Genomic DNA, 24,704 nt, shown 5'->3' on the forward strand with positions numbered 1-24,704 from the left:
ACACTGCCACCCAGCTTGGTGTCGTCTGCGAACTGACTGAGGGTGCACTCGATACCCTCATCCAGATCATCGATAAAGATGTTAAAGAGAAGATGGGGTGAGGCCAAAAGAAGGGAGCAATCACAAGAAAAAGTGGAGGGCAACAAAACCCCTGTGCTGTGGAGTGAGGGCTGGTACTCACACTTTCTGCTTTACAAACAGGGTGACAGGGAAGCAGGTTTTACCTCAGCCAAGCTGATTAAAAAGGTTACAAACGACTAGAACGAGCTTAGAGCTCCGGGACAACCAGAAAAAAAAAACCCAACCTCTGAAAAAGCCCTCAGTTTTACAGGTGCTTGAAATGACATTGCTCAAACTTTGGTCCTGTGAAGACATTTCACTGTTAATCCCAAGCATGTACAAACCAGGAGAGACACCCCCAAATTCTGACATTACACCCTAGCCCTTTTAAGTCAAAAGCAAATAAAACCCACAAGAAACAATAAATATTATGGATTTAGGCTTTTCCTCGCTGTGCCTCAAAGTCTTCAGGAACTGTGTTTTAAAGCTTCTCTTTCCACTTAAAAATGCAAGACGACTTTTGTACTTTTAAACAGGACTGAAAATCCTGTAATCGTAGCAGCTGGGGCTCTGGAAAAAATATCACTGAGCTCAACAACACCATCGCTAGAGCCGAGAGCCTTGACTTTCAGTGTCAGAGAGCAAAATGTAGAGCCTGTCTTTGTGAAAATTTGTATTTTTAGAGGGACGTTTAGAAAATGAAGCAAGCAGAGTAATAGCCCCGGGGTGCCTAATCCCCCTGTGACAAAGCCAGGCTGCTGGACTTTGCAGAGGAGCAGATGAGTGCTCATGTGCTCTGGTGCCACCAGCTCCTCCAGGGATCACCTCCTGCAGGGAGGTTAGTGATAAGCTGGGAAGGGGAACATCATTAAACAACCACAGCACCTGGGCAGCTCAAATCTGCCTGGATTCATGGCTCCAGGACACAGAGCCATCCATTTCAGCTCTTCATGGCGTACGGCAGACACACAGGAACGCCGCGACAGCTCGAGCTGTTCGGTGGGAGAAATCATATTCGAAACAGCACGTCGGGTTTTGATTAATCTGGCAATTAAGCAAGCAAGGAGCAACATGCCCTGGGGTTGCAGAGATGATAAAGCCAGTTTGGAGACAAATGGCCAAATCTTTAGGTGGTGCAAATGACTGCAACTTCACTGCCTTCGGCAGGGCTGTGTCTCTCCCACGTGGGCTGTAGATCCCAGGCCCTCTCAGCCTGGGAGAGGACCAGAAATATAAATGGGAATGAACTGCATCCAGCTGGGAAGAAGCCACTGTGCAGGGAGGCAAAAATCGACGCTTTTACAGCGATTTCTAATACAGCACAGGGATTTCCAACACAGCGACAAGCCACCAGCAGCAATCCTCATCCATGTCAGCCTCCTCTCTCAGTTGATGGTAGGCTTCTTTTACTAGGGGCAGCTGGGCAGAAAGGGAGAGATGGGAAGAGGAGCAGGTACCTCGCATTACTCTCTGACCACCAGAAGCTGGTAAGGGTCTTCAACCCTGTTTATCAAGTTTGTCCCTTCCAGATGTTTTTCTGAACTAGAATAATATGATTCAGTGAACTGATGCATCTTCTATTTTCAATGGGTGCAGGACAAAGGAGAACTTAGCAGTTCTATCATAATCTCCCCACGTTCATGATCACCTACCAAAATGTCATCGATCTTATGTATAACAACCTCCTATTGAGTAGGAGGTCTCCAAGATGAAGAAATTAGGGTCGTTTGAGGTCAGAGGTCTTACTGCTCAAACTTTAGCTAAGAAAATTGTCATGGACAAATTAATGCACTGGAAACATCAGCACTGATCAATATGTATAACTAAAGGACAGGCTGCTGGCAGATAGCGATTGTGTAGACACGCTTTGATGTCAGCAAACCCTTTTTGATCTGGTCCACATCTCCCAGTTGCAGACCAAAGGTCCAGAATTCAATTTAAAATACTATCAATACAGCACCAACATGGACAGCAAAGAGGAGGTGATAAGCTTACTGTGGGGTGCAATGAAATGAGAAAATAATGTGACCATCAGAGGATGCAAACTACGACTTAGCCAGGAAACAGTGGGCATTCAAGCATTCAGGAGAGACTGCAGTTGGAGAAGGAGGGCCCCATGACATCAAGTGGAAGAGCAAGCCTGTGATCCTAGGAAAGCAGGGAAGTCAGAAAGACATTCAGCCCAGCTCAGGAAAATGCAGGGTCTGGATCCATCCCTGCCTCTCATTCAGAGAGATACCCTGGAAAGGCACCAAGGCTAATTTTTCACCAGTGTCATCTGTGCTTAGCTCTGCAACAAGTGATGGACTCATAAAAAAGGCCATATTCACAGTCAGCTCTGCTGGCCACCTCTCTGTCGTGCCTCCACTCCTGGCATTTGACATTTTCAACCACATCATGCGTGTCTCAGCTCCCCTCACTGTTCTGTTGTTAGTGTGATCCACCCAACCATCACAAAATCTGGCACACGATGCACCCCCCTGCTAAATGCCAACCCCTTCATGCAAGCCTGAAGCTGAATCTCAGCCCTCGCGTCCAGCAATGCAGATGAAATATGCAGTTTCATCTTAGGATGTAATTAAACACTGGACAATCCTAGTTAACTTCGGATATCAAATGCAGCTAGGGTGAAACATGAAGGTTTGCTCCACCATGCAGTTAAGGCGCTGATTTTGATATAGACAAATATATCACCGCTGGGCATAGTTACAACACCTATCCCAACACGAGATTTATGAAGATAAAAGATTCCATCCCAGAATTGCAAATAAATAAATCACCCAGTAATTCGCTTGGCGTGCTTGGTCTCCTTTTCCCCCCAAAGCAAAATGCGGGGTGTGTGATTGATCTTCCTACCCAGCGATCAGCAAATTTAAGACTCTCTGTGGTGGGTTCAGCAAGGACTGCCAAGATTTTCCAACATCTGCAACCTGCAGAGGAAAGTTGTGAACTACGGAAAAGGTCGGAGTATTAAACAGCCACGAAATAGCTACAGGGCCAGCTAAAAAGTACAGAGAATATTCCTTGTTAGACTCCCTCTAGGCAGCTAAACCACATTTTCTCTGCCTGGTCTAAAAGTCCAGGGTACAGGGCTCAAATCAGTAACGAGCTTTACATCGCTCTGGCAGGGCTGAGGGGCCATAACGTGAGTCCAGACCAGAGCTGGTCAGAAGAACCTGCCCTCCGAAGGAAACTGGGATGTGGAAGGATCTATTTTTATTATGACCTGGAAAAAAAAGCTGAAATTTCTAAAGGATTGTGACTTTCAAACAGTATTGTCTCAAGGGTCACCAAATCTCTCATTTCCATAGAACTAATTCTTTTTTTCCTTGAGTAATACTAAAAAGTTCCATATTAAACATAACAATAAACCAATAACAACAATTTAACATTACTGATGACAATAGCAGCATCCAAAAGGCTTATTTTCATACTTTGCTGCCAAAAAAAGGACAAGTTCCCACAAAATATTTTGATCTTGCGTCAATGGGACATTCTCCAGCCAAAAAAAAATAAAAATATATCATTCTGTTGGCGGTTGTTTTGTGTGCTGCAGTGTAAATGTACAGTTTTCTACACCTAAGCCCCACGGTGATAAAAAACCCTTCAACTTTAATAGAGGAGGAGGCTCAAAGCACCTCAAGTGTTCCAACTGTCCCCACGTGCCACCTGGATGACTCCTCTCCTGCCTGTGAAAAGCTGCCTCTGAATTTCCATCAGACTGATGTTCTCTCCTCTTCAAAGCCATGACTGTTCTTGGGAGCATCAGAGGTTAGAACCCCCTGGGCAACAAATCAAGATGGTCTAATGGTGTCAGAGTGAGGACCAAGTCTCTGCTTCACTGCGAGCCACAGGGAAATTGCCAAATTTAGGGAACCTGCCCATTCCCTCACGGTCTTGCTGCCCCGCTTTGGTTTGGGTTAGGCCTTTTTACTTTCTCATTAAGCTTAGTCTTGGCCATCTGATGTTGTCCAACTAAACCAAGGACCTTCACTACTCTGCCCAAGCCCAACTAGTCTTGCCTAGAGGATCCTACAGGAGGGAAAATAGGTAAAGGGATTGAAATGTATCCATTCCCTATATTGTATTTGGAGTGGAATAAAATTAATCAAATTTATTCGGTCCATTAGGTCTGCATATCATCTTGATGTCTCAGTAGAGTCAGGGAAGCCTACCAAATGCTCGTATCTATCAGAATAGGTACATTGCTTGGGACAGCTTCATCCAAGGAGAAAAAAACCCTCCTCTGTCTGTAAAGAGTACATCCCTGTCTTCCATGTGAATAAATGTCTATTTAGTTAAATCACCTTGGCAACTGAGCCACCTTGCAAATCCTACTTTTTCAAATATATCTAATCAACCTGCAAATATTTATCTATATATACACACATGCACGCATATATATTTATATCTGAAATGTGCATGACTACTGTTGATAGTACTTCATCCAGCAGGAGCTTCAGACGACTCTGTGCTCAGTCTTTGATTTCATTTGCTAAAAAATGAAGCCTGAATACCAAACACATCTAAATAAACATGTCACAGATGCGGGTATGGCTTTTACCAAGCCAGCAGTCACCTCACAGGCCCTCCAGAGGCCCCAGTATGAGAACCTCCCTAGAGAAATGAGACGAAGTCTTTCTGGGGAAGAGTCACTTCCCTGGGACACGGACATTGACTTCAATTCGGGTTTTCAATCTGCTGAAATTCAGGGCTGCTTTGACATTGCCTGAAATATCTTCTTTTCTAATAACTGGATCCGGTTTCCAGACATTCAGTACAACAATTTTTTTGTTGTTAATAAACACATTTGTCTAATGAATATCTCTTGGTAATCTTGCCTGTAATTCAGGAAACTCAAGCGCAGCCGAGATAAAAATATGCACATACTAAAAGCTCAAATTGAAGGGAAAAAAAAAAAAATCAATTCAAAGTTAAATTACCCATCTTAAATTTCAGTATAAAGGCTACTAGAAATACCGAGTTCTTGAACTTCAATTAATCTTCAGCTATTAAGCCAGAAGGGAAAAAGATTCTTCAGAGCATCACATGGGAAGCTGCAAAGAGCTCAGCTCAGCCCGCGGACGGACGTCACTATCACTTAAACTCCCTGGGCTGGTTAACTCATGCTTGTCTTACACTCCTTTGGGTTTCTTTTTTTTGCAGGCATCTATCTGCGTGTGACTGCCTACATGTGTGTGGCATAAATTTTCCAGCTTCACTTCTCAGGGATTAATTGGCAGAAGTGCTTGTCATGGTTAAATAATTTTATTTAATTTGCACTGTGTGAAGATATTTGGGCAAAGGGGAAAAACACTTAAAATTTAATTACTTTTTTTTTTTCCCCTTTAAAATGAGAAACAGTTGCATCCCTTTGAGACCCAGCTGGGAATAGAATATCACTCAGTTTTGTTGTTAAATATGCAATAATAAAAAAAAAAAATAAAACCCAATGATCAATGTCTTGTAGTAGAAGAGTGAGAAGCCCAGGATAGGTAAAACAGATCTCTAGAATCAATGACAACTGAAGTTTATAAAGATACTGAGGGGAAAAGACAACACTAACATCTTGCATGGAATCATCCAAAGGACTTTCTTACAGGTTTCTAAACAAACAAATAAATAAATACTTTTACTAAAAGGCTTGAAGATGTCTCTTCAGGGAGTCACACCAGCTATGGGAAGTGCCACCTTCAGTGACAGGCCGGAGTAAGGGCTTTCATAAAACTTGACAACCTCTCTTTTTTTTCTAATTTCAGGTAAAAATATTGGTTTGTTTTCTGTGGTTTCCAAGTGAAAGAAAGGCTGCCAAATCCCTTCTCTCCCCTTGAAGTTATTAAAAAAGGGTCTGGCTGATAAATTCACCGAACAGAAAACTGGAAAGGAGCAGATGAGAAGAATCAGGGATCTAATGGAAATATTCTATTATTATTGGCAGCTCCGTGATACACGGAGCCTCTTCTCCTGGAGTCCTTGGCCCTTGGCTAGGTCCATCTTCATACTACTACTTAAAGCCCTCACCCATATCAGCCACAAGGCTCATGTTTTTCCCATCTCCCTGCTGGGTATCGACAGCCAAGAATCTTCACACCGTTTCCCCCTGGGTTTGGGAGTTATCGTAAGGGGGAAATTTAGTGAAACAGGATCTAATGGAAATATTCTATTATTATTGGCAGCTCCGTGATACACGGAGCCTCTTCTCCTGGAGTCCTTGGCCCTTGGCTAGGTCCATCTTCATACTACTACTTAAAGCCCTCACCCATATCAGCCACAAGGCTCATGTTTTTCCCATCTCCCTGCTGGGTATCGACAGCCTCAGATGTTTTGTGGCATGACCCACAATACCACCTTATGCAGCTCTGGGTCTACTCACTAAAACAAAGATATTCATCACGGATAAATGCAAACTAACTGTAGAAAAAAACTCTTCACATCGTTTCCCCCTGGGTTTGGAAGTTATCGTAAGGGGGAAATTTAGTGAAACACTGAAGGCCATGATTCAGCAAGGAAATGCTTACCACTGCCCCGCACCAGCCAGCCCCAAAGACACTTTGGAGTTATTTAGGTTAATTTGAATCTTTTTTCTTCGGTTACAGCTCATGCATCCACCGCCAACTATGTTAGGATGATGACTTCCAAGTGTGTACGAGATCGTGTGGCCACAAATTACACTGTGAAAGGAAGAGAGGATTTCCCTGGCCTTCCTTGATACATGCTCATTTTAAGGTTTCTTCTTTCCAATTAGAAAGTGAGAAAGAGCAGGTAACATGTCCACTCTCACACTGCTTAACCTAATGAAGCTATAGCCTGGATAAAGCCTCTCTCAGGTACTTCATCACCATAATGAAATGCCTGAAGGCGAGGTTTATCCAAAATATCACAAAACCTGGTGGTAGAAGGAAAAAATACGTTCTGACAGCACAGTATTTCAATTTGAATTAAGACATTTTTAATGTAGCCAATTTATATTTGCATATTAAGAAAATGACAAGCTCATTCCACCAGAATTTGGCAGTATGGTTTGACATGAAAAACCTGGTGTAACAACACTCTAAATACAATTCATGGCTATTTAGCAAGGTGTTTCTTGTATCCTCTACAGTTCAATTCCTCGCATCATCATCTTTTTTTTACTCCGTGTAAATACAGGCTCCTTTAAGAAGGTGGTGGGAAACAAAAGGCAAAAAAAAACCCAAACCAACAATCATTTGGAATTAAATCTTCCAATACCTTCTGGAAAAACTGCTGGAATGAGTTTTTGCCCTTTCCAACAGACAGATGTTCTCATCAACAAGAAAATTAGAACTTGATGACAATCTCCAAGGTTTAAATGTCACTCCCTACCACTCTGGTTCACATAAAGATGGAAGTGGAATTAAGAGAGCAGTATGCAAGCTCTGCAGACTGCTAATTTCTTCTAATTAAAAAGCAGAGTTTACAGACACATTTAGTGACACTTATCATAAAGTACACATCCGAAAGTAGAAGGCTTTTGTGGTTTTACTGCCCAGAAGGCTATTTTCTCATTGCTAGTGAGTTATTTGCTTTCTTGGTCAATTCAGGCATTTCCTACTCCGTGTAACAGATTTCTAACATTGTAAAAATATAAAAAAAATAAAATCTCAGACCTTGCAGTGATTCCCACAGAAGGCAACCTCCCGAGCACTGTCTGAGCAAGGTGCAAAGAGTGCAATACAAAAAGCACATTTTTGACTTTTTATGTATGATGCAAAAAGGCACAAAAAGGACTCGCTGGCCAGGCAGTACAAACAAAACATTCATGACATGAATACTATTTTGCCTCTTTAACACCGGGAGAGAATATCCACCCAAGAAAAGCACTCCACGAAGCGACGCACTGATTGTCTGAGTGCCTTTCTGGATGGTACACTTTAGTTAAAGTCAAGTCATTAGGCTCTGTACAAGAGGAAGTGGATGAAATCCAACCAAATGCATTACAGAGGTCAGACTGAATGAGATAATGGTCCCTTCTGGTCTTAAAAAATCTATTAATCTAATTTAATTCTCTGTTCTACTCTTCATACCAGAGTCATTTAAACTCATTTATATGAAAAGAACACATTACAGCAGCCTTACACAACACACCATGTTCTGACTTCGCAGTTTTAGGCTACTCAAAAGTTTCGGTTACTTCCCACTGAGCTGAGGATGAGGCTTTATTTATCATTAAAGAGAGGTTATATTTACAAGCAAGACATCAGGCAGAGGCACCTCTCCCAACACAACGTTGGATGCATCTGCACCTTACGCATTGACCAGAAACATTCCTGAGCACCTTCCACCTTGGCTTGGTTTTTGGGTGCTGCCATTCCCCATTCATCCGGACACTTGCCATGGTGAAGAGCCCAATTCTTTTACCAATAAAATCTGTTCCATTCACTCCAAGCTCATCTCTTGCGAATAACTCGCAACACACTCAATACTGCACCAAGAAAATACTTGGCTGTCACTGTCCAGTGCAAAAAGAAGGCACCTATGTGGAGAAGGCCAAAAATAGTCATTGCTGTTACTCTCTCCAGTGTACGGTCCTGTCAAGGAAACATATTTTATTACCTTTCCCTCAAAAAAAATAAAAAAATAAAATAAAAAAATTCCCCTCTTTCTCTTCTCATACTGAGCTTTTCTTCAGTATCTCCCTCCTCCTGGAGCTTCAGTGTTAACATTATCACTCTTTTTCTTAATTCAGCAGCACAAGAGGGGAAAGCATCACATGGATTTAGGCTGATTGACCTCAGCGACTGGCAGCAGCCATCACGCATGCTGGAAGGACAGAGGGAATAATTTAACCCAGTCAGAGGGGCAGCTGAACTTGAGGCCAGTACACGAGGGCTCACAAAAGGTGGTCTTCAGATGGTATGTTGGAAAGACCCTACAAATGGGCTAAGGGTGACTTCTCTGCTCGTGTATCTACACTTGATGCCGTCTTTACCTTCTCCCTCTGCCTGCAGCACACAGACAGCCCTTTCCCCATGTCTGTCCTCAACATCCACAGATGAAAAAGACTTGCAGAGATGCCCGATGCCTCATCTCTCCAGTGGTTCTGTTGATTTATTCCAGCTACTTGAGGGAAGCATGAATGGCAGCCCAGTAAGCCAGCTCAGACCAGTATAAAGGCAGCTGTTTTTCCCACCTTCTGTCACGGTCAGTGTGTACCTTCTTTAGTTTTCAGCTCTGAGGTTTCTCTTCTCCCCATCTCCCCCCCCTCCCCGCTTCCCTTTTGAGTCTCAAGCAGCTGGTACTTTGTGAGAACACAGAACCAAGATGATACGTAACATGAAACACCTAGTTCCTTTATTCAGTGCCAGTCTTTTTGAACCAAATTCCACATTTCAGTGAAATTCGCCGTAAGTCTTCTTTCCTCTCAGCACATTTTAATCAAGCAAAAATCCTACCTACAGTGAAGAAATCCCATTACAGCAAACTATCACTACATTGTTTTAATGGACACGTGTCTTTCACTTAAGACTTCATAATCTGCTTTGCCCTCCAATCATGAGCATACTCTTAAAAAAAAAAGTCTTTTCAACATAAAAATGCAGGGCAGACATTGCAACTCAAATTCTTATGGACATTTACTATTCATTCCAACATACATTTCATTATTCTTTCTGGATGCTTTAGACACAAATCAGGAGGCCAAAAAGCCTCTCGCTAGCAAACTGCAATTCCTTCCAGGGCAAACAGAAATCCACTGTGGACTCACTCCTGAAGCCCTGAGTCCAAACTCCCACCAACTTTAGAGAATTTTTCCGAACAACGGCTAAGTTGAAACTCTCCAGGAACTTGGGGATTTTTCCTGGACGATTTTTCATCAGACCAACCTTCACTCACGCACACCTCGCAGGGCTCACCCATAAGAAACAGACGCTGTTTTATTCTTTTGCATTTCACAACCCAACTTCCTTGATTGAGCATAGTTACTAACGCCAAAATGCACTTTGAGAAGATGTGCTTCCAAGTACCTATTACTTCTTTTTTTTTCTGGGATCTACCTATCTTCCCCTGTCGGGTTGCTGACAGCATCGCCTACTAGCCTTTCACAACCCTTCAGGGCTGCTCCCATTTCTCCCAGAACGTGGAGGTCTTCAAAACAGCTATCATCAAGATTCTTTTTGCACCTTCAACCTAAATTCCTTTCCTAGAAGCAACCCATCAAATCCAACCGTACCACGAAAGTTCAGCTGGATTTCCAAGGATAAGTTTGACCTTTCCATTCCTCACAAATACCTTGGGTACTTTTTAACAGCACAGTTATACCTGTCCGGTGTCCGGAAAGTTGACTTGCTGTCACATCTGAAAAATGGGGAAATGCTGAGGGTATCACCACATTTTCCTGAATCAAGGGAAGGCTCTGTAAAGCCTCCCTGTAAAGGTTCAGTAATTTTGTAGCTTACTCCTCGAGAGCTTTTTACTCCTCTTTAACCTGAGCGTCAAGGCCAGGGGTATGAAGAGCATCCAATGCATCCTCTGCTTGCTTAGACCCTAAAGCAGAATATAGCAAGGCGTTCACATCTCCTTTCTTGGCTTTATGCATTAAGAAACAGAAAGAAGATGTGCCATGGCAGAAACGCACAAGTGCTGGCGGCATCGAAGTAGTTAATTAGCAACATTGAACTAGACTTCAGGAGATAAATCTTAATAAGTGCTGCTAAAAATATTACAGTAGTCATTTCCAGAACAAACACAATCAGTGGCAGACGAGCGAGGAGAGCGATACAGACCCATGAGCTGCCACGGTGGAGGTATTTTCAGCGGGGAGCAGTTATAAAGGCTGCTTATTTTAAAAACACAGTAGCAAAAAACCAAGCTGGCATTGGAAGGCAGATGGGTTCACAGAGTCACAGAATGATATGGGGTTGGAAGGGACCTTTCCTAAAGTCAAAGGGCCTGCTGCAGAAGAAAAAAGCCACTATCTTTCACGTGCATTTAATTATTTTTTTTTCTCTCTGCAGTCACCCTGCTGTCTTCAGCCATACATCCCGTGCTCGCTGCCAGGAAAAGCCACCTAAGCTTTTCAGACATCTTTGTGATTAATGGAGCTAGATCTGGTTGGCGGCCGGTCACCAGTGGTGTCCCTCAGGGCTTGGTTCTGGGGCCAGTCTTGTTCAATATCTTTATTGATGATCTGGACAAGGGGATCGAATGCACCCTCAGTAAATTTGCAGATGACACCAAACTAGGTGGGAGTGTTGATCTGCTTGAGGGTCGGAAGGCTCTACAGAGGGATCTGGACAGGTTGGATCAATGGGCCAAGGACAATGGGATGAGGTTTAATAAGGCCAAGTGCCGGGTCCTGCATTTTGGTCACAACAACCCCAGGCAACGCTACAGACTTGGGGAAGAGTGGCTGGAGCTGCCCGGAAGAAAAGGACCTGGAGGTGTTGGTAGACAGCAGGCTTAACATGAGCCAGCAGTGTGCCCAGGTGGCCAAGAGGGCCAATGGCATCCTGGCTCGTATCAAGAATAGTGTGGCCAGCAGGAGTAGGGAAGTCATCGTGCCTCTGTACTGGATAAACCTTGGTTATTTTATATGTGTATTGGAAAGGATACTGGTTCTTTAGTATTATTTAATGTATTTAGTTCTGTTTTAATGATAATCATTTCATCTTATTCTACTAAATTGGTTTATATGTCAACCTTTTGGGTTTTGTTTTGGGGTTTTTTTGTGTTGTTGGTTTTTTTTTTTTTTTTTTTTTTTTTTTTTTTTTTTTTTTTTTTTTTTTTTTTTTTTTTTTTTTGTGGTTGGACTCGATGATCTCAGAGGTCCCTTCCAACCACTAAGATTCTGCGATTCTGTGATCTTCTTGGCAAGGTGTTTCCCCGCCTCCTGGCGTTTGACAGGATTATGAAGTGCCGAAATCTCTTGGCCTCTTTTTGTTTTGAAGTCTGAAAGAGAAGTTTAGCTTAATCCTTTTGTCTCTTGCGGCCCCTTCCCCTGCTTCACCCATCCTGGCTGCAATCCCCCAGGAGCAGGACCCCAGGGATGCTGGTGGTGGTACCCACAGCCCCGCAACAAATTCCTGTTTGCTTTGCATTGGTAACAACTGGTCTCCAAAGCATCCCAGTTTATTGCCCAGATGGGTTTGGTCAGCTGGATCATCCTCTGAGCCTGGCTCGAACAGGGGACTTGTAGCAGGAGCAGTGTCTTAAGGAAAAATAGAGCTCCTCCCCTACATTTGGTTGGGCTGTCTGCTGTTCCATGGTCTCACCGAGAGAAGTACTTTTTTATTTAGGAGAAGGGAGCAACCACGTATTTATTTGTACTGGAGAGGTGCTGAAGATTCTCCTGCTGCGCTAACCAAACAGTATTAATATTTATGAAACATTCCACAAAGGAAGCGTTTTGAAGCTGAGGAACCTTGCACTTTTTAAGGATTTTTTTTTTTTTTTTTGTGAGAAGGTAGAGGAAAGAGCCCGATCTCCATCTTTCCTGACAAAAAGAAGATATCCCCAAGTTCAGAAAAGTGTCCAATGTTATGACACTTTAAAATCATTTTTTTAATCAAACGCTGCTTTACAAAGAGGGAAGATTTAAAAGAGGATAAAAATGAAGAGACAGATCAAGTCCTCCAAATGGGGAACAAACGTAATTCTGAATCCTAGCATAGCCCAGGTAGGGGAAATATCCTCCTGTCCTGAGCTGAAGATACCAGCTGGCCAGCAAATATAGGTTGAGATGCCGGCTTTGCTATAAAAGTTGAAGAATCTCTGTGATGCTTTCTTCACCTCCAAGCTTAGACATGTCTGTCTATTTTAACTAGCAAAAAGGGGCTGAAATATTTAGAGAATAAACGGGACAGGCCTATATGGGCAAATATTAGAGAATAAACCCCAGGTCCCCAATCATGCTACGTATTTAGCAGGGGCTGCTGAAAGCAAGGCTGGTCTCTGCAAACCTCCAGCAACGCCGAGCAACCAGCAGCTGTCACTGTAAGCAACGAAGAGGAACGGGAGGAAGAGAGCTAGGGATGCTCCTGGATGGGAGGAAAGCAACTGGAAAACAAAAACACAGGAGAAGCTGCAATTAAACACTCAACAGCTCCCTAAAAACGGCCCTTGTCCGCCAGGAGAAGCTGCTCATCAAAAAAGGCTCAGCTGGCCTTTGATTCTGCAGCCTGAATCCAGCTCTGGAGACACAAAGCCTGGCTTGATCGCAAGGGGATCTCCAGGAAAGGGCCATTCATATCCTGAAGCACAAGTGGGATTGCACATTTGGTGGCCCTTCTGATGCCCTTCCCAGGCAACCATGCAGGGTGCCCCAGGCCAGCAGGGCAGGAAGCCACTTTCAGCCACCTATTAGCCCCTGATAGCTTTGAAATGTCCAAGATCCTCTCTCTGCCCACTATCCACATTACTCAGCTGTCAGAGGAAAGGCTTCAGATTTATGATGTAAAAATTACATTTTAACGAGGTGTCATATGTGTTTAAAGTTCTTATTCATCACCAGACTGCCACATCTTTTACCCAAGACACAAATGCACTTAATTAGCATATTATAAGGACAGAGAGTTCACCTTATCTGCATTGTAAAACTGCTTTAGGAAAAAAAAAAAACCCAAAGAAACACCCAACCACCCTTACTGAATAAAACAGTTACAATCACATACCAAGAGAGCATCCCACGATATTTAACAAAATGTGGATGCTAAAAGTTTGCAATGCACCCTCTGAGGTTTTTAAAATACCCCAGGTATGGATGGAGGCTTCATATCACATTTGATCACATTGATTACTGGCAGACCACAGTGTTAATATGCAATCTACGGGAGCCACTTAAGCACAATGAGGCTGTATTAGAAGTCCCATATCGTATCGCTGCCTTCTTTATGTATTGGGCATTTATTAACACCTATTAAACACCCTGGATTGTAATGCCTGGATCTGAGGGGAGACCTTATTGCTCTCTCCAACTCCCTGAAAGGAGGGTGCAGAGAGGTGGGGGTCGGTCTCTTTTCTCAAGTCACAGGCGACAGGACAAGAGGAAATGGCCTCAAGCTGCGCCAGGGGAGGTTCAGGCTGGATATTAGGAAAAATTTTTTCACTGAAAGGGTTCTCAGACACTGGAATGGGCTGCCCAGGGAGGGGGTTGAGGCCCCATCCCTGGAGGTGTTCAAAAGACGGGTTGATGTAGTGCTGGGAGGTCTGGTTTAGTGATGATGCTCCTTGTTTGTTGTGTGGGTGTCTATTTTTGTCAGTTAGGTTGACGGTTGGATAAGATGATCTTTAAGGTCCCTTCCAACCTAGAAGATTATGTGATTCTGTGATTCTGTAATTTAAAACATCTCCTCTGAAGTAGGAGTTCTGTATTTCGCATGTCATGGCAGGGGGGGTTGGAACTTGCTGGTCTCTTCTACCAGCTAATTAGCGATAGGACAAGAGGGAACGGCTTCAAGCTACAACAGGGTAGGTTTAAACTGAACATTACGAAAGAGTTTTTCACAGAAAGAGTAGTCAGAGACTGGAATGGGCTGCCCAGGGAGGGGGTTGACTCACCATCCTTGGATGTGTTTAAGGGACGTTTAGATGTGGTGTTGGGGGATGTAGTGTAGGGGAGAACTTTGTAGAGTGGGGTTGATGGTTGGACTCGATGATCCCAAGGGTCTTTTCCAACCTGGATGGTTCTACGATTCTATGTCACTGGAATGGCTGCTAGGACATCCAAGTCCCAGGCATCTACAGAGGGATCCTTCTCCTGGTTCAAGTCCTTCCTTGGACTTCTTCACTGCCAAGCTACGGGACTGGTCTAAACGATCAGCCAGCACATCCTGAGCCCCTGCACCACGGCTGCCAGCTCTGGAGGGGGGCACCTGAGGCATTTAAAAGACAAAATTTTCTTCCTTTGGTCTCTCTGCTGCCCAGGAAGCCCCCCCTGGTGAGTGGTGAGGTGCAGAGAGGCAAAGCCAGGCGATGGGTGTCTGTATGCAGCTCAGTGCTGGGAAAGCAAGATGGGAGCACTTTACCCTTTTGGAGAGGAGGATTTGTTGATGTTTCCTTGAATTTGTTTACGCAGACTCTATCACAAGTGGGTGATGATTAAAACAGGTAACTCTGGTGAATATTAAGACTGATTAGGTGGTGGAAAAAATTTTCATTCTGTTGATACAGCCTTTCGTTCCCCACTCCACACGTGTCTAGGGGGGCACATAAAAAAAAAAAAAAACCAACCTGAACATTTTCCTGGGTTCAGTCCCCTGAAGAATGCCATGAAAAACACTTGCAAGAGTTCCAGAGCTATTCTCACTGTCACTTCAAATTAGCAAACTCAAAAGCAGCTACAAAGAAATAACCCAAAAGCTCAGGAGCATTTACGGAGAAACATCCTCCAAAAAAAACTCATTTTAAGGCCAAACAGCTCAAAGGAAATATGCTTCAAAGGTTTTTGGTATCTTCAAGTTCACTCCTTGAAGGTAGACGTTAATGACAGGTTTCCTGGGATTTGCAGGCACTGAGGAGCGTTTGACTTCAAAACCACTTCTGGGACAAATGAAACAACCCCAGACAAAAGGAGAAAAAAAAAAAAAAAAAAAAAAAAAAGCGAGGAAAATCTTTAAAATGCAGCTTTTCCCATTTCTGAGAAAAACGAGCAATTGGTTTTAATTCAACCAAGAGCCCTGAATGGCTTCTAGATCAGCTGAATCCAGCTTTATGCCTCACTGAAGGCTTCAGAATATTTTGTCTTCTCTGGTACCCTCAGCCGCGACAGACGCCGAGCACAGAAAGTCCAGGGTTTGACACTCATTTACCCCAAGGAGTAAAAGCCCATTTTCTTCAACAGTGGGTGAGAGAGAAGCTGTGCCACGGTGAAGATTGATCTCCAAACCAGCCAGGAAGTTCCAAACCCACATGCACAAACAGACCTTAAATTAAAACCCACAGAAAACGTTTAATCCCTGTGAAGAGCAAGAGGATGTGATCTCTGCCTTTCCTATCAGCTAAGGGACTCCTGCCTCCTCCCCATTTTCCCTGGGAAAAGCCTGAAAATGTTTGATTCTAAGTGAATTGGAGCCCTCAGCACCTGTTTTTTATTTTAGATATGCTTGAAATGTATGACACCGGAGATTTCAAATATGTTACTGGCTATTAAATATATCACTTTTTTTATTATGATCAATTTTTGGGTTTATAGAACTCTTCTCCTAACACTTCACCCTTAATTGTTTTCTAACAACCAGTTTGTTCGACTCATCAATTTTACAGCCTTTCTTTTATTTTCTAATTAAGCAGATATTGTTTACATATTTTACTCTTCAGACTGTAACTCTGTGTAAAATGGCTGAATTGACCATTGCCTCACTTGAAACAGAGAAACACTGGTTATTTTGGAAGAGGGGAAAACCATATCCACAATCTACTCTGTAAAAAACACCCACAACTAAATAACCAAATAAAATCATCCCGGGTCTTCACTGCTTTCCGAGCATCAGCTCCTATTCTGCTCTTTGGTGGAGGAGCTGGGTTTAAGCTGGGTTTAATAATGTGTTTATTATTACATATAGAGCAAGGCAGCATAAAATTTGGTGCTAATCAGAAAATGTGTCGTACTGAACTTGGAAGAGAAAAAAATCATGCAGACCTGGGCTCCTCTCTGCAAAAAAAAAATAAAAATTGGTGTCAAGCAGGTGTTTGCACACCCATGCAATTGAAAATCAGTGTCTCTCTCTGACTGACTCAAAAAACACCATTCCCACTACTGTGCAGGTACAGAGCAGTAGCCTCCCTTTGCAAAGGTATTTTTCTTCACTCTGAAATGCTTCGGCCCATTCCAGCTGTCTCATCAAGAATTTCACTTGCCGTCAGAGCAGTCCTCTCAAAAGTCCTCTTAGCCCATAAAATAGCGAGGTAATTGGATCCTTCTGCATTTCTGCCAAAAAGGAAATCCTGGCAATTTTCAGAGAAGAGAAACGTATGTATAATTCAGCTTTGTGCCCACATGATGAAGCTCTCCAAAATTGTACGAAAGGAACGTCAGAGAAGGCTCTCCAGACTCCCTGACACTGTGTTAACCTTCTCATGCCCACCACCCAAAGCCAAAAACTGCTTCAGCTTTCCCACTGAGGCACTGGAGGATTTTCAATTCTTGTCCCAACCTGAGCGAATTAAAGGGGTTTCAAACCAGAGTGACAGGAGGACAAATCAAATCCTTGAACCTGACTGATAGACTTTCAGCCCTCTGCAAGGTTTCCACCTGCTCTCCCCCCTCACCAGCTTAGACCAGGTAAAAGGGGAGAACCATTTCTTGTTTTTAGAGGAAAGTACAAAATTTGGGTTTTTTTTCACTGATTATGTTTTTTTGGTTTTTTTTTTTTTTTATTACAGATGCTGTTACTGGGGACAAAATTTGGGGTTTTTTTCACTGATTATGGTTTTTTGTTTTTTTTTTTTTTATTTCAGATGCTGTTACTGGCAATGGTCACAATGTGAAAAAATGGCAGCAGAGTCTGCTGTAATACCTGGAAATAATTCACTGAACAAGAGAGAAACTATGTGAAATAAAAGGGATGCAATTGATTTTCACTCCTCAGGGATAACCAATAGCTCACAAATTGCTCCGCTTCACTCCACCACTCAGAGAGTACATGCTCATCATTAAGTTGGGAGAATGAGAAGTATTACTTCATTTTTTGCTCATCTGAGATCTTGCAGAGGTCAACACCATTGAAAACGTTCCTGCTCCTCTCTTAACAGCCACTTGCTTTTGTTCATCTGCCACTTCAAGATCTTCTTCTCCTCCTCTTCCTTATGTTTTTGCATAAAAATGAGAAATTCACTGCCATTTTACTAGCTTTATTCCTCCCCAGATTTTCATATCCACAGTTCCTTTCAGCATCTCTTGATCCCTCTTTTACATGGATAACGGGCTGCTCACAGGAAAAGGAAAAGGAAAAAGGAAAAGGAAAAGGAAAAGGAAAAGGAAAAGGAAAAGGAAAAGAAGAAGAAGAAGAAAAAGAAGAAGAAGAAAAAGAAGAAGAAGAAGAAAAAGAAGAAGAAAAGGAAAAAGAAGAAGAAAAGGAAAAAGAAGAAGAAGAAGAAGAAGAAGAAGAAAAAGAAAAAGAAGAAGAAAAAGAAAAAGAAGAAGAAAAAGAAAAAGAAAAAGAAGAAGAAAAGGAAAAAGAAGAAGAAAAAGAAAAAGAAAAAGAAAAAGAAAAAGAAAAAGAAAAAGAAAAAGAAAAAGAAAAAGAAAAAGAAAAAGAAAAAGAAAAAGAAAAAAAGCCCAGCAACAGGAACCTCGACTTCTCTTTTGCAATCTGAAGACCTGAATCCACCCAGTGACTCCCAAGTTTCTTATTAACAAAACAGAACGTTTTGCGAATAGCCATACTACAAATCAAATAGCTTTGCCATTCAAATTATATTAATTCTGCCCTTCCTCTTACTTTTTCAGCCTTTCTGAAGAACAAACTCACCCACAGGAACTGCCTGGTAACTCGGTTTGGAAACTTTTGCACCGTCGTATGAGTTTGACCACAACCTGGGCTAAGTCATGAGCGCTAATAAAGTGGCAACCGTGAACACACCACTTGCAAAATGATGATTAGGTCGGTAAAGTTGAGGGAATATAACCCAACTAAGTAATTAATTATCCATGCAATTTCTAACAGGAAAAAAGGTGGAAAAGCTGGGAATCCTCTGGGGGCCAGGAGCTCCTCTCTTAGACAAAATCCAGTAAGTCATGCTTTACAAAAAAAAAAAAAAAAAAAAAAAGCAACTTTAAAGAAAAAACCACAACATTTTGGAGGATTTTGTTGTCAATTCCCCTCTTGACTCTAGATACACACTTGTGGGTGTATGTTCATGTATGCAATTAGCAGTGGCTTCCCTAAATAGCCCAAACTCCCCCAGCTTAATGGAAGGAAGTAATTTAAACTGGCTGGCAGTTTTCCCCCGTCTGTTTGCAGCGACAGCATCTTCCACACTTTATTTTGCCAAAATTCCTGCAGAAGGGAAGATGATCTGATGCACAGAGGAAAATTCAGTGAGGGAGAAAAGAGTGTTATCTCTGTGATACAAACAAGAGCATGGACATTTGGAGACTGTTTCAGGTTAGTTACAGGTACAGCACATTCCTTTCTCTATTTCATTCCAAACTAAGATTTAGAAAAAATATTCTGCATGTGTAACTATCTTAATATCCATCACAGGCCTTGTGGTGGGACTTAATTAACAGAAACACAGGCAGATCAGTAAGGCAGGACTGCACTTCAATTTTACACCGCATTTGCATGAAAAATAGAAAGCCCATATTGAGATTTTGGCTCATATTAGAACTCATACCTGCTCTGCTGTCCAGCGGGCCAAAATCCAAGGAATACTTCACAACGTGGTAGTTGTTCCACACGTAAAGGAGGTTGTCCCGGGGATTATAATCCACAGCAGCAATGTATTGGTAGGAGTTTGGAAAGGGCACATCCACCATGCTATCCTTGCTTTGGTCAGTGTTATAGATGTAGTCTATTTTATTTCCTGTGGCTTCGTTATCGTCGTCTTCGTACACGGACTTCACCACGTATAAAATCCCACAGATCATGAAGGCGTTGGAAGCCGACCTCTTGTCGTAGGCCGTGTCCCACGTCCCTTCAATCCTTAACGTGTAAGGGTTTAACTGGCTAATGACTATTTTGCCATTATTTTGTTCTGTTGCATAGATTACCCACAGCCCGTTCTCATCCACAGCCAGGTCAATATCAGACTTGCCTCCCCAGCGGTAGGGAGAGGTGTCGTGGTAGTTGGCGTTAGCTATGATGGCCTCCCCGCTTTTTATCCTTGTCCTCAAGTCAAACTTGACGATGTTCCTGGTGCGTTCCTTGTTGAAGAACAAAGCCCCGTCGTACACCACGAACCCCGTGCCGTCCACCCGGTGAGGGAGTTTGTAGGTGGTGGTCGGTCTCCCCGCGATGAAGTCGTCCTTGGAGGAGTACTCCGTCAGCGTGTCCGTCCGGTAGGGCGTCCAGGGCATGTAGTAGATCTTGTCAGAGGCCTGCAGAGGGTCCTTGCACCAGGCACCAGATTGGTGGTCAGATTCGAATAAGTGTTCGCTCTGGTATACTCCTTTCAGCAGTCCAGGGCAAAGAAAAACTGTTGGACGGGAAAAAGAATTTAAAAGAGAAACCCAAAGTTAATGACAGTCTGGAGGTGCTCGGCCCAAACATCTCAACCGCTTCTAGTTCTGGAGCAGAGGACACTCCGGACCAGAGGAAATCCAAGAGCAATGCCTTGTAGCTGGAGACTAGCCTTCCTGCCAGCCATATCTCTAGAACAAGATTTGCTCCACCAAAATGACTTTTCCCTGCTTTTTCTATCAACTATGGCTCATTTTCTTATTGCTTTTCCAATCTATTTTTACAGGTGTACTTACTTGGACCACTCGCCTTTTGTAAACTCTGAAATGAATATGTGCCCCCAAGGGTTTTCTGGGTTTGTATTTCCAGATTATATTCGGCAGTGAATCTGTACCTACTAGGTGAAGGGGCAAACTCCTGGGGAATTGATCCACATATTTATTTGAACAGCCCACAGAAAAGCAGCCTAGAAAATGGAAATAAGAGAAAGAGATTCCCATCCTTACAGCCCAAGCGACATTAAATATTTAAAGGGTACCAACAGCAAAGCAGAGACGAATCCTTTAGCAACTCAGAAGAGCATTTAAAGCAAAGGGAGTGGGGTGGGAGGGGGGGGAACACCCGGCTACAGGTCTGTAGTGTAACTAGAAATGAGGCTTTCAAAGCTGCTACAGGACACACGAAACATGCAGTCCACACAATTAAAAACGAATGACATATGGATGCTGAAAGGAAAAGACGAGGAAGGAAGGAAGGAAGGAAGGAAGGAAGGAAGGAAGGAAGGAAGGAAGGAAAGAAGGAAGGAAAAGAATAAAGTTCACTGGAGAGGAACCCAAGGTCTAGATTTTAATCAGTTAAAAAAAATGTCCTGTTAAATATAGTAGTAATTCGAACTTAAAAACATATACCTTCTATTGTTACATGAGAGGAGCATAGAGGAGCAGTTGGACTACTGGGGTGCTTTGCTGCTCAGACTTCGGGGGGCTGGGGGGGGGCTGAGAGGGGCCAGGACATGCCCAGAGCCTGGGAGGGGGCTTGGCCAGTGCCTGGTTGACCTCGGCATCGTGGGGATGCCAACGTCAAGAGGAGAGCCAGCTGCACGAAGAGGCAAAAGGAGGGGTGCTGAGGAGCAAAACTGGTTTGCTTGGCCCGGCCAGTGCCTGGCTGACCTCGGCATCGTGGGGATGCCAATGTCAAGAGGAGAGCCAGCTGCACGAAGAGGCAAAAGGAGGGGTTTTGCTGAGGAGCAAAACTGGTTTGCTTGGCCCCCGTCATTCCTGGTAGCACCCTCCTGGCCTGGAGGGACAAGCACAGACTTTTGGGGGGAGGCTGTGTGTTGTTTGTTTGTGATGCTGATCTCCGTGAGCACGAGAGAGTAGAATAACCGTGAGGATGGGATGGGCAGCAGGGAGAGGTATCCCATCACCATCATCATCATCCCATGCTTCTGGTGGTGAGGGGCTGGCAGATGGGATCCCACGTTTGCACTCCCTGCTGGAAGCATAACCAATTATTTTCCGACATGCAGGAATTGGCAATATCCTCTGGAGAGCGAGACGGGAGGAAAATCAGATTTAGTAACTGGTGTAAAAGCGTATTGCTCTACTGGAGTCTTAAGTAACCACCCAGAGCTGTTGATAAAGGGGTGCTGTTTCCAAGAGGCTTTTATGGCATAATTAGATATATTTATGCGCATACGTATGTATGCACGCTTTTCAAATTCTTTGGGGCAGAAGAAGGTATCTAAACATTCGAATAGAAATTTCATGAAAAAAAAAAGTGGCACTGGTAAAAACTTTTCAGCAAAAATGAGTTAGCTGGTGAAGTTGAGCAGCAGAGATACTAAATAAACTTTAACAAAAAAGTAGTGAGAATTAATGACAAAGTATTTCAACTAAAACGTTAAACTGTTAAAATAACTTAGCCTATACATAAGTAATAAATATATATAATTTGAAAGGTATTTAATTACCTTTTTGTTCCACTTCTATTGTAGAGAGAGAGGTAAAGAGAGAAAGGAGAAAAGAGAATAGATTAATGGTACTGTATTGGCCAGGTAGTTTTCTTTACCTCTTTCATACGAAAAGGAAGCTTTATTAATTTACTTTAGTATGTGAACATTTTATATATATATATATATATAAAACCTTTCCTCTGATATAATATGCAGACAAGCTGAAAAAATACAGATAAATTTTAACTTTACAAAAATCTTTAAGAAGAAAAAAACCCCCAGCACTTGGGACACACCAAGCCCCCTGAACTTATTTGAGATACGACGTCAGCAGCAGCCTTGGACTAGTTTCATAGAGCAAAATGAAACACCCATACACTGAAATATGACTGATACAGATTTATGTATAGAATAAAAACTCCAGGGAGAAACTTTATAGAATATACATCTTCATGTATTTCGCCAAAATCCTGTAAAACAGAGATCCTTGCTTTAAGCAAAAGAATATTCCCTTTTGACATGAATAGAGAACTTAGGAGAGTCAAATGAAGAATATCGGTGGATGTTCGCAGAGTCCTGGCCTCTGTTTCAGAGAAACAAGTTTTAGTAGGACTTGAAAAAAAAAAAAAACAAACATTTAAAATATTATAATATTCATGTGATTTATAAGATCCCGAAGACTTACAGCATTAACAAGTTAAAAATATCTAAGCACTATTTAAAAAACCCAACCCCAAAACTTGCTGGATGTTTTTTATGTGAATTATTCACCACGCATCATAATGCTGCAGAAGATCCACGTCCCTCCCGACAAAGCCCCTTGCAGTCAGAATAAATAAAGGCAGTGCACTTATTAATTGCTAAACACTCAGTACCGATTTCTAGAGCCAACAAACCCCCAGGAGAGGCTTCAGGGGCCCTCATCCAAAAGCCCCCTCTGGTCGTGGCACAGACACCTTCTTCCTTCAGGATGGTGGGGCTCCAACAGGTTCTGCGCTCCCAGTCCTGGGGTTTGCAGGTTCTGTGGGGCCTCTTCCCTGAAGGTGTAGGAGAAGACAGGCCCCATAAAATATCACCGGAGGAGAAGTGAGACCTTGCCAGCAAAACAGCAGGGTTTTGACAGCTGAGAGCTCTCTGCTCGGAGCAGTGAGGCAGGAATGTGAAGGTATGCACGCCTGCTTTGTTTTCGCTTGCCCGGAGTTCACTCTGGCCCCTTCCAGACTGAGACATTTGCCAAAACGACTCTCCTCGGGTGCTGGGACTGCAAACCCCTTCTCATTCAAAAGTCTCATTCATCTCGATGGGAAACTGGAGGCTCAACGGCAGAACAATTCCAGGGTAAGACTGCAAATGCGCACATCCAGAGCCAACTGCAGCTCCCAAAACCACTGTTTCCAAACTTAAACAGCCTTTTTTTTAATTTTTTTTTTTTAATTTTTTTTTTACCAGGGCTTTGATTCAGGCTCCCTTCCACCTCAGACCAGGTTAAGTGTTTTCCCCCCGTGGCTGTCAGGGCTGTAGGGAGCAGAGACAACGGGCCGCAGTGCAAGGGAAAGAGCCAGCCAGATTAAAAGGCATCAGACCCAACGACTGGAGACACCCCCCCAGCAGTTCCTCTCCCTGTCTCACCCCATGACTGGCCACCAGTTACCGTCAGGTATTCAGGAAAACATTAAATGGAAGAAAGCAACACGAGAGATGCCCACATGTCTGGCTCCACGCAGATCCTTCAGGCTCACAGTATGGCCTACCCCGGGCAGCAGAGGTGGCAGTCATCTACATTTTCAAACGAGCACAAGCTTTTGTCTAAGTGTAAGCATCGTAAAGCAGGAAGACAGAAGGTTCTGCAGAAGATAGGGTACTCCCAACCAGCCGAGCCGGGTGACCTGAAGCATTGATCACCCTCAGCCTGAATGACTCGTGTGTGACATGAACAGTTAGTGCCAAATCCAGCTCCCTTATAATTCCAGACACGGTACATGTTGTGGTGCCCTCCTGCATGGTGCTTTCCATTGTATGTATCCCAAATACCTATTATTCTCCTGCTAATTTAAGACTTAATGCTTTTGAATTTCAATAATTACTCAGCTTATGCTGGGATGTCACATTATTCGAGCGGGCTGCATGGGAAGCTTGGGGGATTTAGCTCATTGAGCAACACTAATGGAAGGGTCTAATTAGGGTCTGATTATCCCTTCCATTATGTGACATATCACTGAAAAACTGTCTTCATAAACTATTGGAAGAATTTTTAAAATTTTGCCCGGTTACATGCCATTTCACATCTCTGCAATGCCTGTGTTAGTCCACAGAATGTAAATAGTACTTACAGCACAGGGGGCACCCGACCTTCCTGCAGTTGGTTAGTTTGGGAAAGACCTTTAAGATCATCGAGTCCAACCGTTAACCCAGCACTGCCAAGTCCACCATTAAACCATGTCCCTCAGCACCACATCTACACATCTCCCAAACACCTCCAGGGATGGTGACCCAACCACCTCCCTGGGCAGCCCGTTCCAATGCTTGACAACCCTTTCAGGGAAGAAAATTTTCCTAATATCCAATCTAAACCTCCCCTGGAGCAACCTGAGACCATTTCCTCTTGTCCTATC

The 24,704-nt window shown here is 43.2% G+C and overlaps 1 protein-coding gene across 14 annotated transcripts in view; it reads right to left on the bottom strand.

Annotated features, from left to right (window-relative positions):
• ADGRL3 (adhesion G protein-coupled receptor L3) overlaps positions 1 to 24,704 on the bottom strand; it is a 591,492-nt gene that overhangs the window by 179,033 nt on the left and 387,755 nt on the right. For 13 of the 14 annotated variants that reach the window (XM_014943115.1, XM_014943111.1, XM_014943114.1 and 10 more), the window contains 2 exons: positions 22,111 to 22,125; positions 19,354 to 20,154 (listed from right to left, as the gene is read on the bottom strand). In XM_014943115.1, the coding sequence (XP_014798601.1) occupies positions 19,354 to 20,154; positions 22,111 to 22,125 (816 nt within the window). The remainder of the gene's footprint in view (positions 1 to 19,353; positions 20,155 to 22,110; positions 22,126 to 24,704) is intronic. The other variant, XM_014943112.1, reaches the window with a different exon arrangement.

Source organism: Calidris pugnax, unplaced genomic scaffold, assembly GCF_001431845.1.
Source record: "Calidris pugnax isolate Ruff unplaced genomic scaffold, ASM143184v1 scaffold16, whole genome shotgun sequence".
NCBI classification, from domain to species: domain Eukaryota; kingdom Metazoa; phylum Chordata; class Aves; order Charadriiformes; family Scolopacidae; genus Calidris; species Calidris pugnax.